Source organism: Fusarium keratoplasticum, chromosome 4, assembly GCF_025433545.1.
Source record: "Fusarium keratoplasticum isolate Fu6.1 chromosome 4, whole genome shotgun sequence".
Classification (NCBI taxonomy): domain Eukaryota; kingdom Fungi; phylum Ascomycota; class Sordariomycetes; order Hypocreales; family Nectriaceae; genus Fusarium; species Fusarium keratoplasticum.
In genome coordinates, this window is record NC_070532.1 from 4,856,398 (window position 1) to 4,874,251 (window position 17,854).

The window sequence follows — 17,854 nt, forward strand, 5'->3', positions numbered from 1 at the left end:
GCTCTGTATGCCACCTCATTCATCTCATCTGCTTTAGCCCCTTGACGTCGGGTGCTTCAGCGTGCTCAAGAACGCTTACGGTCGAGAAATTAAGCATCTGATCAGATGCTCTATAACCCACGTTTCGAAGACCGAGTTCTTTCCGGCCTTCCACGCCGCATTTCAGGCCACCATGACACAAAGAAATATCAGATCAGCCTTCAGAGGAGCCGGGCTTGTTCCTCTTGACGCGGAAAGTGTGGTCTCGAAGCTTGATGTGCAGCTACGGACTCCAACGCCGCCTGAGGAAGTGGCTGAACCCTTGACCCCTTGGGTCTCAAAGACCCCAAAGACCGTGCTTGAGGCTCAATCTCAGTCAGATTACCTCGAGAGACGAGTTATAACGCACAAAAGTAGCTCCCCAGAGTCAATTCTAGAAGCTATACGGTCTTCTTCTAAGGGAACAAAGATAGTTATGCATAAGGTTGCCTTACTCGAGGCTCGGGTCAAAGACCTTGAACAGGCGAATGAGATACTAAGCCGGCGCCGGAGGGCAAAAAGGACCCGACTATAGAAAAGAGGGGTAATGACGGTAGAGGAAGGACGGCAAGCAATTGATCAAATGGATGTTGATGCGCAGGTAATGGCGGAATCGTCGAGAAGTGGTGGTCAAGGAAGGTCGGCGCGACCGGGTATTCGGCGTTGTGGTGTCTGCGGCAAGCCCGGCCATAATGCAAGGACCTGTCAGGTAGTAATTGAGACGTCTGGGGAAGAGTATAGTGAGTAGTTTTAATTAATCAAATGGTTTATGATGTTTTTATTGCGGCTTCTATCTTATGGGTATAGGAAAAGTGGTGCACATACTTGTTTGGTGCACATGCTTATCATATACGTTATAAGGCTATTATAATAAAAAGAAATATTAAGGGGGCTTTTAAAGGAGCTAATATTATTCCCCTTAACCTAGAAAATATAGTCTCGAAGCTTAATATATAGCTATAGATATTAATACTAATTAAGGAGGTATTTAATTAATTAACCTCTTAGGCTTTAAAGACCTTAAAGATTATACTTAAGGCCTAATCTTAATCTAAATACCTTAAAAAATAAATTAAAAAGCACTAAAGTAGCTCTCTAGAGTTAATTCTTAAAGTATTAAAGTCTTTATAAAAGAAATAAAGGTAATTATATATAAGATAGCTCTTATAAGGGCAAAGGTCTAAGACTTTTAATAAGTAAATAAAATATTAAGTTAGCGCTAAAGGATAAAATAGACCTAATTATAGAAAAGAAAGGTAATAATAATAAAAAAAAGAAAATAATTAATTAATTAAATAAATATTAATATATAAATAATAGCTAAATTATTATAAAGTAGTAATTAAAGGAGGTTAATATAATTAATAATTTAATACTATAGTATTTATAATAAGCCTGATTATAATATAAAGACTTATTAGGTAATAATTAAGATATTTAGAGAAAAATATAATAAATAGTTTTAATTAATTAAATAATTTATTATATTTTTATTATAATTTTTATTAAAGAAGTTAAGATTTTTATTTTATTTATTTATTTATTTTATTTACTTATTATATATATTACTTTAATTTATATATATTACTTTTATTATTATTCTTAATATTAATTTCTTTTTTCCCTTTTAGGCTATACCTAGGGGGCTAACTAATAATAAGCTACCCCTCTATTTATTATAAAGGGGGTATTATAACTTATAACTATATTACTATTATAACTGCTTTATATATTATAATTACCTTATTTCTTTATAAATTAAAGTCTAATCTTAATAAAAATATTATTAATAAATAGCGCTTAATCTAATTAATTAATTTTATTAATTTAAGTCTTCTTAAGGCTATTTCTATATTATTATATATAAGTAAATATAATACCTAGTCTTAGGCCCATAATAGTAATATAGGAATTATTATCCTAGCTATTATAATATATACCTTAACCCTTTTATTATCTAAGTAGTTATTAGGTATATAATTATAGCTAAATCTACCTTAATCTTCTTAATATAATAAATCCTCTTCTTAATTACTATTTTTAAGTAAATAATCCCCTTTTCTAGCCGCTAAAGTAGCTTATATAAATCCTTTAATCTATATATTTATAATCTTAATATTATTATAATCCTCCTCCTCATTACTAAGTAATAGCAGTATTAAGTCTCCTAATAATACTAAGAGCATATCTTTAGGTATATTATCTAGCTAACCTCGCAAGGCTATAGCCTTATTAAGGTCGGCTAAATAGTTAGCGGCCTCGGGAATAGCTTTAAGAATATACTAATCTTAAATTTAATATTAGAAGTCTTATTTTTTCTTATTAGCTTTAATCTAAAGGCGCCTATAGTTTCATAAGGTCTCTTTTTCCGTCTTAGATATTATTCTCTAGCGGTTAGCCTCTTATAAAGCTATCGCGGCCGCTTTTATAGCTGCCTTTTCCCTCTTTGCTTTTATAGCTATGCAATTATAGAGGCGCGGCTAACTATTATTATAAAGTCTCTAGAGGATATTATTTTACTACTAGGTTAGCCTTTTTAATTTTAATCTCTAGTCTTTTTTTTTTATATTTTAATTATATATTTTAATTCTCTTATAATAAAAGTATTATTTTTAATATCCTTAACGTACATGATAAGCATGTGCACCAAACAAGTATGTGCACCACTTTTCCTGTACCCATAAGATAGAAGCCGCAATAAAAACATCACAAACCATTTGATCAATTAAAACTACTCACTATACTCTTCCCCAGACGTCTCAATTACTACCTGACAGGTCCTTGCATTATGGCCGGGCTTGCCGCAGACACCACAACGCCGAACACCCGGTCGCGCCGACCTTCCTTGACCACCACTTCTCGACGATTCCGCCACTACCTGCGCATCAACATCCATTTGATCAATTGCTTGCCGTCCTTCCTCTACCGTCATTACCCCTCTTTTCTGTAGTCGGGTCCTTTTTTGCCCTCCGGCGCCGGCTTAGTATCTCATTCGCCTGTTCAAGGTCTTTGACCCGAGCCTCGAGTAAGGCAACCTTATGCATAACTATCTTTGTTCCCTTAGAAGAAGACCGTATAGCTTCTAGAATTGACTCTGGGGAGCTACTTTTTGTGCGTTATAACTCGTCTCTCGAGGTAATCTGACTGAGATTGAGCCTCAAGCACGGTCTTTGGGGTCTTTGAGACCCAAGGGGTCAAGGGTTCAGCCACTTCCTCAGGCGGCGTTGGAGTCCGTAGCTGCACATCAAGCTTCGAGACCACACTTTCCGCGTCAAGAGGAACAAGCCCGGCTCCTCTGAAGGCTGATCTGATATTTCTTTGTGTCATGGTGGCCTGAAATGCGGCGTGGAAGGCCGGAAAGAACTCGGTCTTCGAAACGTGGGTTATAGAGCATCTGATCAGATGCTCAATTTCTCGACCGTAAGCGTTCTTGAGCACGCTGAAGCACCCGACGTCAAGGGGCTGAAGCAGATGAGATGAATGAGGTGGCATACAGAGCGTGATAATGTTGTTATCCTGGCAAAACCTCTCAAAATCGATAGAATGATGACTTTCATGGCCATCGAGGATCAAGAGACGATAGGAACCAATTGATCGATTGGTTGTACACCGGTCAAAGTGCTTTAGCCACTCTAGACCAGTCTCGTTATCGGTCCAGCCATTTTGGGTCGTCGCAATAGCCCAATCGCCCGGGAGGTTGCTTTCTCGGTACCAGTTGGCGAGGTGATATTGGCCCGCGCCGATGATGAACGGCGGGATCGCCCAGCCTTCCGCATTGATCGCTTGAATGACTATAATCCATTCCCGGTTTCCAGGCTGCACTGATTTTGGCTTTCCACGCCTATCTGTGCCTGTGACGACCATTCCGCTTTTGAATTATACCCATCATAAAGCCAGTCTCATCAAAGTTATAGATATCTTCTAATCGGATGCCGTACTTCGCGATTGCGTTCGCCACAACCGTAAACCAGTTACGAATAATAGCTGGATCTTCGCACTTAGCTCTCTGGTAGTCGTACTTCCGAAAAAAACGCGTCTTGAGGTCTAGGTGTCGCTTAACGAAGTTGGAAGCCCAGCGCTTGCCGACGGGTAGCGCGTCGCGGTCGGCGAGCAATCGATTGGCCATTTCTTCAACACTACGCAGTCGCGGGGGAAATCCTCGCGAATCCAGGTCGAGAATAAACTGAATAATAATCTATTCCTCTAGATTAGATAGTTTGCGTGATTTAGGAATCCAATCGCGTCGAGATTGAATGCCATTGTGCCGGCGACGTAAGGCCCAATAGTTAACTTGGTATAGCCTAGCAGCGCCTCGGAGACTTAAATTTGGGTTATTTTGGAGAGCTTGAAGCGCAAGAAGGACTTGACGTTCAGAATAGAGTTGAGGCATGATTTTTGGTTGATAATTAATTGATCAAATGGCATTGGTGATGATTGAGGGATTTTTGGTGCACATACTTGTTTGGTGCATATGCTTATCATGTACGTTAATTTAATATTAACTTTATATATAATATCCCTTAAGTTATATATAGTTCTTTTATAATATAATAATATTCTCTTATAACTTTTATATTATAATAGCGAGATTAATATATACTTTAGCGCTCTAGATAACCTTTTATATTAATATATTAAGGAGGGATATAGACTTTTAAATAAAGTAATTAAAAAGTTATTTTTTAATTCTCCTTAGAGTTATTTTATCCCTATTTAATATTACTAAGAATAGAGGCTTTTATTACTCTTTTATATATTAGTAAAATAAACCTAAGATAACTTTTAGGTTAATAAGAAAGATACCTAATTTTTTAAAGCTAATATATATATAATAGGCCTTAAATATAGCTATATATATATAATTTTATTAGTTTAGAAAGTTAAATTAAGAGATTTATATATTATTAGCTATTATAAAATCCCTAAGAATATATTTTTATTTATTTTTAAGGTATTAATAAATATTAATATTAAGATATTATATATAATAATTTATATAACTTAAGAGGTAATATAAGATAATATTAAATATTTTATAATATTAAATAAATTTAGGATTCTTATAAATAAAAAAGGAATTTATTAATAAGAGCTAATATAAAATTAATACCTTCTTAACTTAGTAATAAGGTTTAAATATATATTTCTTATTAAATTAGGACTTAATAATAATTATTAAGTAATTAAATTATTCCTTAATAAAAGATTTAATAAAGGTCTTACTAATAATAAAGAAATAATAATTAAAGTATTATAGCTATTAAATAGCTTAATAAGAGTTATTATAACCTATATCTATAAATATAAGAATAACCTACTTATTAATATTAATATATATATATTTCTTTAATAATATCTTTATTATAAGTATTAAGAATAAAAGAATTAACCTCTTAGCTATATTAATAATATTAATAAATATTAAAGACTTTTTATTCCTAGGCTAAAAGATAATTATTTATAAGTTTTATTTTATTTAAATAGAAAAAAGCTTTAGGCTATTATTTATTTACCTAATTTATAAGGGGGTCTTATTAAAGTTCTAAAAATTATATTTTTAAATACTAAAGGTATTTATTAAGGTATTAAATTCCTTAAACTAATTATTAATATATTATATATTTATCTTACTAGCGGCATAGGTAATTTCTTAGACTTTTAGGGATTTATATTAAAGCTTTAAATAATACTTTTTAAACCTCTATACCTATAATATTAATATAAGAGGCTATAGGTTATTAAATTAATATCCTTAAAAGAAATTAATATAATTATAAATAAAAGCTTTTAATATAATAAAAATATTATTCTTAATTAAGTAAATAAAGATTATTAAAGCTTATTCTTTTAGCCTAATTAGTGCTAATAGAGTCCCTCCTTTAAAGTTAGAAAGTAATAATTTCTTAGCTTTTAATAGATATATATATTTCTTAGTTAAGGAGGTATTTATATAATAAAGCGCAGCGGTATTACTAATGCTATATTTAGCTAGAGAGGGGTTTACCTAAGTTATTAGTAGTATAGATAGCCTAGATAGATATATATACGCTATATATACCATAGCGGCGCTTTTTTTAGCTAAAAATCGAGGCATAGTTAATTTTAATTAAAAATAAGATCTAACTTTAATTTAAAGCTATTTAGACCTTAATTCATAAAGAAATAAGGTAATTATAGTGCATAAGGCGGTTATAGTAGTGACGTAGTTATAGGTTATAATGCCCCCTCTGTGATAAACAGAGGGGTTACGTAACTCGCTTACCTAATCCCCTGGGTACTATAGCTTTTTTAACTAGGCCTATATAGTCTGCCATGGAGCTAGAGATCACCTAACCGGCTATTAAAGGCACGTGACCACCTTCTGAGCTATTATATAGGTCCCAATCCAATAGATATTACCGCTTCAGACAGGGACTACTAAAGCATTCATATAAGTAGCCTTGAAAGTAATATCATAGGTAATGTGGTGAATTGAATCCATTACTCTCTGCCCAAGTCCCATGTTAATATGCCACCATGGCATTCAGCCCGTCCAGCTCTCGCTGCCAGCAACGATGCTGGCTAATAGCATACACAAACTGTTCCAAAAATCCCTTTGCATTCTTTGCAACACTAACAATCTCCTTCAGACTCTCGGGTCGCGCGTTCCTGAGCGTCACAACGCCATAGCTTTCCACCACATCGCCGTTATCTGCCTCTGAGAGGGAAACCTCGGGGAGTTGGATAGCATTCTCAATCAACTGGACACCTTCACCCGTACCGCCAATTGCCTTGAGATGACCAAATGCTTCACGGATGTAGTGCCGGGCACGACCGATCTTGGCAAGCGTCTGGATGGATCTTTCGCCGCCGGGGATGAATAGGGCGTCAAACATTGTGCTGCGCTGGCCTTCGAGGTGGTGATCGGGAACGATGCCTTTGGATGAGTCTGGGTTCTCATCTGCTGAGAAAATTGCTGAGCGGCGCGGTGCGATGACAAAAGGGATGGCATTTTGGGCCTTGATGGCCCCATACACGGCGTTGAAGGCGATGGGGTCGTAGCCGTCTGCGACGATGATTCCGACACGGCGGGTGGCGATCGTAGGGGTCTCAGGGAGGAAGTCCATCTGACTAAGATTCTTGGCTGTCTTTCCAGGGTTTGTTTTACCTCCCTCTGGCTTCTTGCCTCCAACCATGTCCGCGACAAGCTCTGCAAGAACTCCGTCAACCTCTGATAGTCGTTGGGTGAGTCGTTCATAGACAATGGGCTCGTCGCAGTGATCCAGTTCAAACGAGAGGGCTGCCTGGAGATGCGCTCTCTCTGGCTCAGAGAGCGAGTTGTAGAACAGCTGGGCTTGAGACGTGTGGTCCTTGAACTTGGCGCTCAATGCTCGCTCCTTGATCCCCTGGACCTTTTGCGCATAGTCGATATAACCACCTTCTTCCTTGGTAGCTGCCGGCTGGTAGCCATATCTGTTTGGCCAATAATTAACCTTGCCCTTGGCAATCGTATGTCGCATGGCGCCGTCGCGGTTAAAGTTCATGACAGGGCATACAGGCCTGTTGATGGGCAACTCCTGCCAGTTGATGCCAAGTCTACTGAGTTGAGTATCAGAGTAGGAAAAGTTTCGGCCTTGGAGGAGCGGGTCGTCGGAGAAGCCAATGCCAGGAACGACATGACTGGTACAGAAGGCGACCTGTTCAGTCTGGGTAAAGAATTCGTCGACGTTCCGGTTGAGCTCCAGTTCGCCGATGTAGCGGACGGGGATGAGATCCTCAGGCCAGACTTTGGTGGCATCGAGAATGTCAAAGTCAAAGTCGTGCTCCTTGGACTCGGGGATGGTCTGGATGCCAAACTTCCACTTGGGATACGCCCCGTTCTCAATAGCCTCCCAGAGATCCTTGCGGTGGAAATCTGGGTCCTGGCCCGCGAGCTTGAGGGCCTCATCCCATACAAGAGAGTGAACTCCCAGCTCAGGAGTAAAGTGGAACTTGACAAAGTGCTTCTCTCCCTTTGCGTTGATAAGTGTGTAAGTGTTGACGCCGAATCCCTGCATCATGCGAAAGGAGCGAGGGATGGCTCGGTCGGACATGGTCCAGAAGTACATATGCGTCGCCTCGGAGTGCATGTACATAAAGTCCCAGAAGTTGTTGTGTGCCGACTGCGCTTGGGGCACTTCATTATGCGGCTCAGGCTTTCCAGCATGAATCAAGTCCGGAAACTTGATGGCATCTTGTATGAAGAAGACGGGGATATTGTTGCCCACAATGTCCCAGTTTCCCTCAGGGGTGTAGAACTTGACGGCGAAGCCACGGACATCGCGGACTGTGTCTGCTGAGCCTCGGCTGCCGAGCACGGTGGAGAAGCGGATAAAGAGGGGCGTCTCGCGGGAGGTGTCGGTGAGGATGCCGGCGTGGGTCACGTCTTCGGCCGACTCGTGGAGTCTGAAGGTACCGAAAGCTCCGGTACCGCGGGCGTGGACGACTCGCTCGGGGATACGTTCATGGTCAAAACGGTGAATCTAACACATCTTGATGAGTCTTTGTCCGAGGGTTGGTAACGTTATCAGAACTATACCTTTTCTCGACCAAATGTGTCCTCCAAGAGCATAGGCCCTGTCTGATCCTCTCTATTCACGCGCAGCCAGTTATCTGTGTTGCTCTGCTTTGTGCCAAAGTCGGAGGTGATCCTCGACTTTTCGTCAGGCTGGACCATGGTGGTCTTGAGCTGATCGATCTTGTCGCTCTTGGAACCCATGACTGCGTGCTTGATAGTCCCAATTATTTGCTCGGACATTTCGTATCGCGAACTCAGGGTATCTGGGCATGTGTGGACAATACTCTTATCCAGGGCGCCCTGGCTAACGCTCATCTTATACGACTCCGGGCCTCGTCCAAAGGCACGTTCATTTTACGTCACAACTGCGTTCATTCCTCAATCGTGAGCGGGGAAATGCCACTGCAAGGGAGGTTTGGCCACGGAAGTGGTTGAAGCAAGTAAATCGTCATTACTTGTCAGGAGGAATTCCTCCGACAGCGATTGGCCTATGAAGGGCGTGTCATTTACAACCAGGCTTTGTGGCACTGTGGGAAATGCTTCTCTGAGGGATGTGATCGTCGTCTGCCAGGTTACACTGGCCTCAGTCACGGAGAATTGCTCCGGAAAGATCGGCGCCGTCTTTCCTGGAGGCTGGCGAATCGGCCGGGGCCCGTTTGTAATGTCTTGATGTGGAATCTCGAATCTTCAATGACAGCTACAGTTCAAGTTATTGCAGGAGACTTGTTTAGCTGCTTGGTAGCCGCCTTCTATGGAGCTTCCAGAAGCCGGCGTGTTCAACGCCTCCCGCCCCGAGTGACATTATTATCTCGAAGCACTGATCTTAGAGAAAGTCACGGAGAGCGAAGTAGATATTTTTCCATCTTTTGACTTTTTTATTCCTTCTTTTGTTTATTCGCTGCAGTACAGTTTTGATTGTCAAGATATTTTGTTAAATAGGGCGTTTGTCAAAGCGACGTCATCGACGTCATTGATATAACATCATTTCATGCTTGGTTTGTCGTCACAATTATGTCGGCCCAGTCGGACCTTTTCGGCCTGTAGATTCTCAGACACAAACTCTTTTACTATGTTTTGGCGTTGTGCACCTCGTCTCACTTCCTTTGCGATACCGCAATACCTGTAAACTTGACCTTCGAACAAGATGCCCGGCGAAGTCATTGACAGACCCAACCCGGCGCCGCTCGAGAGTCGGTTGCCATATGAGACCCTGGACCTTGCCGCGAGGCCGCCAAAGAAGGTCCTGGACAAGAGTGTTGCGCAGTCCCTGAAAGACTTTCAACAAGCAGCATGCTATCTTGCTGGGTGTATGGTGACCCGCCCTTGAATGGGAGAAACTTGCTGACACCCATCAAATAGCCATGATATTCCTCCGGGACAATGTCTTACTCGAGAGAGACTTGCGATTAGAAGATATCAAGCCACGGCTGTTGGGTGCGTAGCTCACTGCCTCTACACTCAACCACGCTTGGCTAACCACCACAGGTCACTGGGGAACATGTCCTGGCCTCATCCTCGTATGGTCTCATCTCAATCTATTAATCCGGAATCATGACTTGGACATGATTTATGTTATTGGGCCCGGTCACGGCGCTCCGGCCGCTCTGGCATCCCTATGGCTTGAGGGCTCCTTGGAGCGATTCTTTCCTCAAAAGTATGGTGTTAACAAAGATGGTCTACGAAACCTCATCACAGGCTTCTCTGTTCCCGGAGGTTTTCCCAGGTGAGACAATAATTTTTCAGGGCAACATGTCTTGCTAATGTAGCCATCAGTCATATCAACTCTGAAACCCCGGGATCCATCCACGAGGGCGGTGAGCTTGGCTATGCCCTAGCAGTGTCGTTCGGTGCAGTCATGGACAACCCTGACCTCATTGTTACATGTGTTATTGGCGACGGTGAGGCTGAGAGCGGCCCAACTGCAGCGCAAGTTCAGCTATCCAAGACAGAAGATCAAATTCCTAATTTGCTCACAGCGCCTGGCATTCCATCAAGTACATAGATCCCGCAGAGTCTGGAGCGGTCATCCCCATCCTCCATGCCAATGGGTTCAAAATCAGTGAGCGCACCATCTTTGGCTGCATGGACAACAAGGAACTTGTCAGCTTGTTCTCTGGCTACGGATATCAGCCGGCCATCGTTGAGACCTTGAATGAGATCGACGTCGAACTTGCGAGCGCTTTAGAATGGGCCATCAGCGAGATCAGGAGCATTCAGAGAGCTGCGCGAGAGGGCAAGCCGATTGCGAAACCGCGATGGCCCATGATTATCCTTCGAACCCCCAAGGGCTGGACGGGCCCCAAAAAAGTTGACAATGACATCATTGAAGGCTCATTTCGCGCTCACCAGATCCCCATTCCCAACGCCAACAAGGATGAGAAGCACCTAAAGATTTTGCAGGACTGGCTCCAGACCTACGACGCAGGTCGGTTGCTCAAGGACGGGAAACCTACCAAGAGCATCTTGGAGATCATACCCCAGAAGGATGAAAAGAGGCTTGGACAGCTTAAGCAGACGTACGACCCGTACAAGGCCCTCAAACTCCCTGATTGGAAGCCGTTTTCTGTGGAAATCTCTCAGCAGAGCAGCTGCATGCAGCAGACGGGCAAGTTCCTGGACAAGGTCATTACCGAGAACCCCAAGAGCTTCCGTATTTTCTCTCCTGATGAGCTGGAGAGCAATAAGCTCAATGCAGTTCTCGAGCATACAGGTCGAAACTTCCAATGGGACGAGTACTCGCGGGCTCAAGGTGGTCGGGTCATTGAAATCCTCTCTGAGCATTGTTGCCAGGGATGGATGCAGGTAAGCAGAGCCATTGCACGTTGGGCGACCAGATGAAAGCTAACTCCCAGCAGGGCTACACTCTCACGGGTCGGACTGCGCTATTCCCCAGCTATGAGTCCTTCCTGGGCATCATCCACACCATGATGGTCCAGTATTCCAAGTTCAACAAGGTTGCAGGCGAGGTGGAATGGAGAGGCTCCCTCAGCTCCATCAACTATATTGAGTCCAGCACCTGGGCCCGCCAGGAGCACAACGGCTTCTCGCATCAAAACCCATCCTTCATCGGAGCCGTGCTGAATCTCAAGGCCGAGGCCGCGCGGGTGTATCTGCCTCCCGACGCCAACTGCTTCCTCAGTACCATCCATCACTGCCTGAAGTCCAAGAACTATGTCAACCTCATGATCGGCTCCAAGCAGCCGACGGCTGTCTACCTTTCGCCTTCTGACGCTGCGGAGCATTGCAGAAAGGGTGCGGGAGTCTGGAAGTTTGCATCTACTGACGGTGGAAAGGACCCTGACGTTGTGCTTGTTGGGGTCGGTGTCGAGGTGACCTTTGAGGTTGTCAAGGCCGCCGAGATGCTCCGACAGCTACTTCCAGACCTGCGAGTCCGTGTTATCAACGTAACGGATCTCATGGTGCTTGCTTCTGAATCTCACCATCCACACGCGCTCAGTCGAGTCGACTTTCTAGACATGTTCACCGAGGACAAGGCCGTGTGCTTCAACTATCACGGCTACGCTGCGGAGCTCCAGGGCCTCCTCTTTGGTCGTCCTGGTTTGCACCGCATGACAGTTGAAGGATACAAAGAAGAGGGAACCACGACGACGCCGTTCGACATGATGTTGGTTAACGGGGTGAGCAGGTTTGATGTGGCGAAGCGAGCGCTGAGAGGTGCCGCCAAGTGCAAGGACGAGGTCAAGAATAAACTAGACGGCATGTTGAAGAAGATTGATACAAGAGTTGAAGAAGTCAAGGCGTATATTAGAGATGAGGGCACCGGTGAGTTTTGCACACACTTCTTCCATGTTTATCGGTGTTAACGGATTTGCAGACCCAGACGAGTTGTATGATATGCCCGACTTCTAAAGGGATCTGCAGCCTGTATACGGGGAACACGGGCGATTTCAATTTGGCATGAGAAACCGAGCGTAATAGGTTCCGGCTGAGTTCAGCTTCGGTGCATGCATTGGTATCGGGATACGAGATACGAGGCAGAATCACACCCAAATAGCTGAGGGTTTGCGGTCTTTACTGAGCTTGTGGTTTTTCTATCATACGACGAGCCCCATATCCCAGATCCTATCATGTCCACACTCATCTGCGTTTGAGAAACGATTCTTTGGATGCACAGCCTAGAAATAGAGGCACTTTTGTCAAGATGGGAAGCATGGCGCAAATGGCCTCCTCATATTGAGCCTTGGATGTCTGTGTCAGTGTCTCGGCTATACCAGATGGCTTACTATGACCTGCCGCCATACTTTAACATCGAGCATTCAGTAACAACAATACATGCAACTGGTGCTCTCGTCCCAGCTCGGTGGACTGGGCTTGGTATCGTCCTTGGCCTCGTCTTCATGCACTTTGCACTACTCCTTGCTACCACACTACTTTTTGCAACGCAAACGAAGTCATCGATGCTGGGAAATGCGTGGCAAGCGGCTGTGCAGGTGGTTTCACCTCAGACGAGAGAGCTTGTCGAGTCCGCTGATCGGATGCGAGATGAGGAGGTCGACCAGTTGATATGAGCAACGAGTCGTGCCGAGGTGTGTCATGTTTGAATTTCCGGCGAGAACGAGAGAATAGAGTTCAATCGCTATGAGAGAAGATGAAGAACATAGCCTGTAGCTCAAGCAGTTGATAACAGACCGGATTAGCATGCCAACCTAGTGACCAGGGATAAGTACTTCCAGATGCATACTTCAAGAGAGCCAGTAGTTACAGTATAATCACTAGGAGCTTGGCTTTTAGAGGAATTGAGAAATTCTGGATAGGGAATGAACTATAGCATCGGGTCTTTCTCAGGATCGGAGTGTCAAACGTTGATCTTAACGACCTGGCCGTCCGGTAGTCCGGCCCGTTCCCGCCACGGGGCTCCACACGGCATGACACGGGCCCGAGTGGAGCATGGGGATGTGATCCCTGCCGGCCCGGTGGTGGAATTCGGAATCAACAGGGGCCAAGAGATCTTTTGACTGAAGGCAAGAGGTCAAATACCTTTGGCTACTTTGTTAGGTATACTGCCTGGCCGCTTTATCATTCCAGCACCTTATAGTGAGAGATGCTTGAGAACCCCCAATATCATTGCCAAGCACTGGATGTAAGCCACAGGCCAATAAGACGCGTAACATTTTAGCATCCTTCAGTGGGGTTCATCCTCCTGGTGTCAAATACGCGATACGATGACCTCAAGTCAGCTAGAAAGCAATCGAAGCCAGGCACGAGGTATAAAGAGCAGGTTCCGCCATGATCCATAGGTCGATTGGAAAGCTGAAGCCTCCTCCAAGTCCCCTCGATCTCAATTGCTCAAAGCTGCGTCAATTATTATCACTGCCCTTCAATCCGATTTCAACCTCACCCTGAGGTCCGCCGACCTCAAATGCAAACAGTGATGACTACAAGTCCTCGAAATCTGTTAACATTTCGCCTCCCCTCCACCAAGCGACTCATTTCATGGGCCGAATTCGGCTCCCCAAATGGACGACCGATCATCTACCTTCACGGAACCCCTTCTTCTCGCCTCGAGTGTGCCGAATTTCACCAGGAGCTTCATGACTGCAATATCCGACTGATCGCCCCAGACCGACCAGGCTTCGGCCGGTCTGAGGTCCACCCTGGGCGAACCATCGGAGGATATGCCAGCGATGTTCGGGCACTCGCAAAACAACTCAATCTTTCGGAATACGCAGTCATGGGTCAGAGTGGTGGTGGTCCGTATGCCCTGGCATGTGCCAGGTACATCCGCCCAGAAGAAGGTCTTCGAGCCGTGGCGGTCCTCGGGGGCTTGTCACCTTTTGAGTCTGGATTCGAGGGTGCCCACTGGGCTACGGCTTTCAGCCTCAAAATGGCCAAGTGGACGCCTGGGCTACTTGGGTTCTTCCTTCGCCTCCCGATTCCGAGCCGGAAAGGCAACTTCACAGGTCCCCTAGAAGAATGGACCGTTGATCCATCAATGTTAGCCGAAGCGGAAAAGACACAGCAGGCTTTCGTCAACACTATGAAAGGCCGAGAAAAAGAGATCATGAGCAAACCAGGAGTTGTGCACCATCTCACCACAACCTTTGTTGAAGCAACAATCCAGGGTGTCGATGCTCACTTGTATGAGTCGAAATTGTTTGCGCAGGAGTGGGACTTTAAGCTCCAAGATATCACCTTCGCATCGGAGAGCAAGAGACCTTTAATTATGTGGTATGGAACTGAGGATGTCAACACCACGGTCCACATGGGCAAATGGATTGCTGAGAGAGTGGCTGGGTCGCAGCTTCGGGAGGTCGAGGGAGAGACGCACAATACGTTGGTGGTCAAATTTGTTCACTATTGCGATGAGCTCCTAAAAATTGCTGAAAGATAATACTGGGAGGTAATGTGTATGGTATGGCTCGCAATGAGATCTGGGCTGTACCACAGATGCCTTGGTTGGCAGCCTGCCTTTTTGAACACAACCTACCTCGGATGTATCATAGAATATGTAAATATCACTATCTTCCATACCATGATAAAAAGGGGTGATTTATTACAGGCCGTGTTCAAAGAAGAGTGCGAGTCCCAGGCGATTGACTGCCACCCTAGACCTTGCTCTGGAATTCGGAGGGCAGCTTGGTTATACTCGTCAATTCGACCACTCAAAACTCGTGCATCTATCTCTTCGTGTTTTATCGAAAAGACAAAGGAAAAGACAAAGGAAAGAACGAGGGGGAAGGAAGGTATCGAGGGTCTGTTGATACTAGAACGCTGAGGTGGCGCTTTCCACCTTCACCACGCAACCTGCTTTCGCCAAAGAAACAACATTTCGAAACTCCAAGATTTTCTCCCAAACATCAAACACACCACTGCTCAACATGCACGCCTTGGACACGATCCAACACATCGAAATCAAGACCATCTTGACGGAAAGAAACGATAATCATGTCAAAGAGGCGCCCCAACGCTTCAGCTGTCCAATCGCTCTCGGATAAACGCGTGATCTGAGGGATCGCGTCCTGTGAGACCAATGGATCTGCCCAGGTGACATCAACCTTCTCGGTCAACACCAGGCTCTTTGCAAGTTCGAGGCAAGGGGAGTTTGCGAGATGGGACTGCCCTCGTTTGAAGCCGATGCCGACGACCAAGACCCGCGGCCGCATTCCTTCACGGCTTTCGCTGTAGAGACGATCGACAGCGCGGCGGGCAATTTCCGCGGGACGGGTATGCATCTTCTCAGCCGCGGTTCGAAGAAGAGGGAAACTACTGTTGGAGAGTAGATACCACGGATTGACAGGAATACAGTGTCCTCCAACACCAAGTCCGGGAGAGAAGGGCTGGTAGCCAAAGGGCTTGGTTGAAGCTGCCCGACACACCTCGTAGGGGTCAATGCCGTGCCCAAGGCAGGCATCTGCCATCTCGTTGGCATAGGCGATGCAGACCATACGCTGGCAGTTCTCATACAGCTTCATCATTTCGGCAACCTCTGGACGCGAGACCGGGACAACTTGATCGAAGCTTTGCGAATAGAGCCGGAGGATGGCGTCAAGCGAGCCTGGCACTACATCGTCGAGCCCCGAAACAATCTTTGGTATGGAGTGAGCCGGCGGCTCGACACGGCCAGGATCGACGCGCTCTGGCGACATGCCGGCAAAGAATCCCCTTTCTTTGGCGAGCGGGCCAAGCAGCTCGCGTGTCATTCCGACAGCCACAGAACTCTCGACGACCACGACCGCGCCTCGACGGGCATAGAGGCCAACGGATGAAAGAGCGCTCTTGAGATAGGAAGAGTCGATGGTCTTGTCAGGAAGCAACAGGGTTGGCACCGAGATGAGAAAGTGGGTGGCATCTGCAAGATCACATGCCTTGGAGGTGAACCGCACTCTGCTCTCGGCCGTTTGTTTCTGAGCCAGTTGCTGCGTTCGAGCTTCAGAGACGTCGTATCCAAGCACATTGAAGTTCTTGGAAAAGACTCCAACAAGGTGCTCGCCGACATAGCCAACTCCAATGACAGCGACAAGAGGCTCCGTTGTTAAGTCGATTGACTCTGTCTCAGTAGGTTGAATACCCCCTTCTGTCTCTGAGACTTCGCTCGGTGGAGTAATGTCGTAGTATTTGCGGTTGGAGAAGTTCCATGGTTTGGAGTCTTGCTCATGTGCGATCAGGGGAAGCCCCCGAGCTAGGAGGCTATGCGAGAGCAATTGGGCCATACTGGTAACGATCGGAAAAGGTCTGCTAACGAATGAAAAGGCTACAGAGCCGGAACATGCACCGGAAGGCTACGGGGACTCCAGCTCAGATATGCGGATATGAACAAGTAGGCAAATTCTGGCTGCCGACGGAGATCGAGTGATTTGGTCCAACGATCGCAATGTACTCCGAAGATGGGCAAGACGACACGTACTCGCCAGCCCTCACGCAAGGCTCTCGTCGAGTAGTGTTCAACAAGCAAAACCGACATCTTCATCCCTGATGTCTTCAGAGCCTTCGGTCAGCATCTGCTAAGAAAACCAGGGCGTGCGGTTCGAGAGCATTCCCCCATCGATGTCATCCTGCAAAGTGCATCCGCCTGCACAGGAACGAGCTTCGTCCCGGCCTCAGCGATTGATCAGGGGTATCCTATTGTGAGCCCAGCTGGAACCGTCACCTCGTACTTCTTCCACCTGTCGACGCTATAACGGACTCTATTTTCTTCTTTGGTGCCTTCGTCCGTCGTGTATCCTGCGCAGAATGATTCGAGGCCAGAGACACAGCAGCTGGCTCTAATTGAGCGGCCCCACCTCACTATTGCATTTGACCGGATGAGCCGTTTCACAGCCCGGTTGTGCTGCCCATCGTAGCTTGAATTAGAGATCGGAGCATTCCTCATTCTCATAACGACGCCTGGAACTTTGAGCCGAAAGCGGGCAGCTCGCACACCCTACAGAGGGAACGGAACCTCCGCTGTCTCTTTCTCGGACTGCTTTTGTGAAGAGAATACCATTGTTCGGATATGTTATCCTAGGAGGAGGATCCCCCCCCATCAACATCTGTGAGAACTCAACTCCAGCTGAGCCTATAACTCTATGACAGGGGTCTTTGAGCAAACATCCAGGAACCGGTTTAAAAAAGGGTTTGGAGCACCAAATCTAGCCGAACACTGTCACACGTCCGGGCATCATGACCATCGTATTGGTACTTCCACCCGCACCCATATCCGCAATTTCCACCCTGGTCGCAGACTGCACGTGGAGAATTCAGTCTGGCTTTTGTGCGACGATGAGACGAGAGACTCAGGAACAGCCCGTCAAGCGGGCGTTTTTGGCTCAGTGGCGTCCACCTACGTGGGAGGCCATCAGC

General features: G+C 45.4%; 4 protein-coding genes across 4 annotated transcripts; 2 read left to right on the forward strand and 2 right to left on the reverse strand.

Moving 5' to 3' along the window:
• Nucleotides 1–6,521: 6,521 nt before the first annotated feature.
• Nucleotides 6,522–8,869, reverse strand: NCS57_00651500 (Catalase; the record flags this gene model as incomplete). The annotated part of the gene is made up of 2 exons (XM_053056401.1): nt 6,522–8,519; nt 8,576–8,869. 2 exons carry the CDS (start codon nt 8,867–8,869, stop codon nt 6,522–6,524), a joined length of 2,292 nt encoding a protein of 763 aa, XP_052915356.1.
• An 829-nt stretch (nt 8,870–9,698) lies between these two features.
• Nucleotides 9,699–12,424, forward strand: NCS57_00651600 (uncharacterized protein; the record flags this gene model as incomplete). The annotated part of the gene is made up of 7 exons (XM_053056402.1): nt 9,699–9,861; nt 9,914–9,988; nt 10,040–10,277; nt 10,328–10,480; nt 10,531–11,356; nt 11,410–12,337; nt 12,390–12,424. 7 exons carry the CDS (start codon nt 9,699–9,701, stop codon nt 12,422–12,424), a joined length of 2,418 nt encoding a protein of 805 aa, XP_052915357.1.
• A 1,522-nt stretch (nt 12,425–13,946) lies between these two features.
• NCS57_00651700 (AB hydrolase-1 domain-containing protein) lies at nt 13,947–14,906 on the forward strand (the record flags this gene model as incomplete). The annotated part of the gene is made up of 1 exon (XM_053056403.1): nt 13,947–14,906. The coding sequence occupies one exon, from the start codon at nt 13,947–13,949 to the stop codon at nt 14,904–14,906; it is 960 nt and encodes a 319-aa protein (XP_052915358.1).
• A 466-nt stretch (nt 14,907–15,372) lies between these two features.
• On the reverse strand, nt 15,373–16,725 carry NCS57_00651800 (uncharacterized protein; the record flags this gene model as incomplete). The annotated part of the gene is made up of 1 exon (XM_053056404.1): nt 15,373–16,725. One exon carries the CDS (start codon nt 16,723–16,725, stop codon nt 15,373–15,375), a length of 1,353 nt encoding a protein of 450 aa, XP_052915359.1.
• Nucleotides 16,726–17,854: the final 1,129 nt, after the last annotated feature.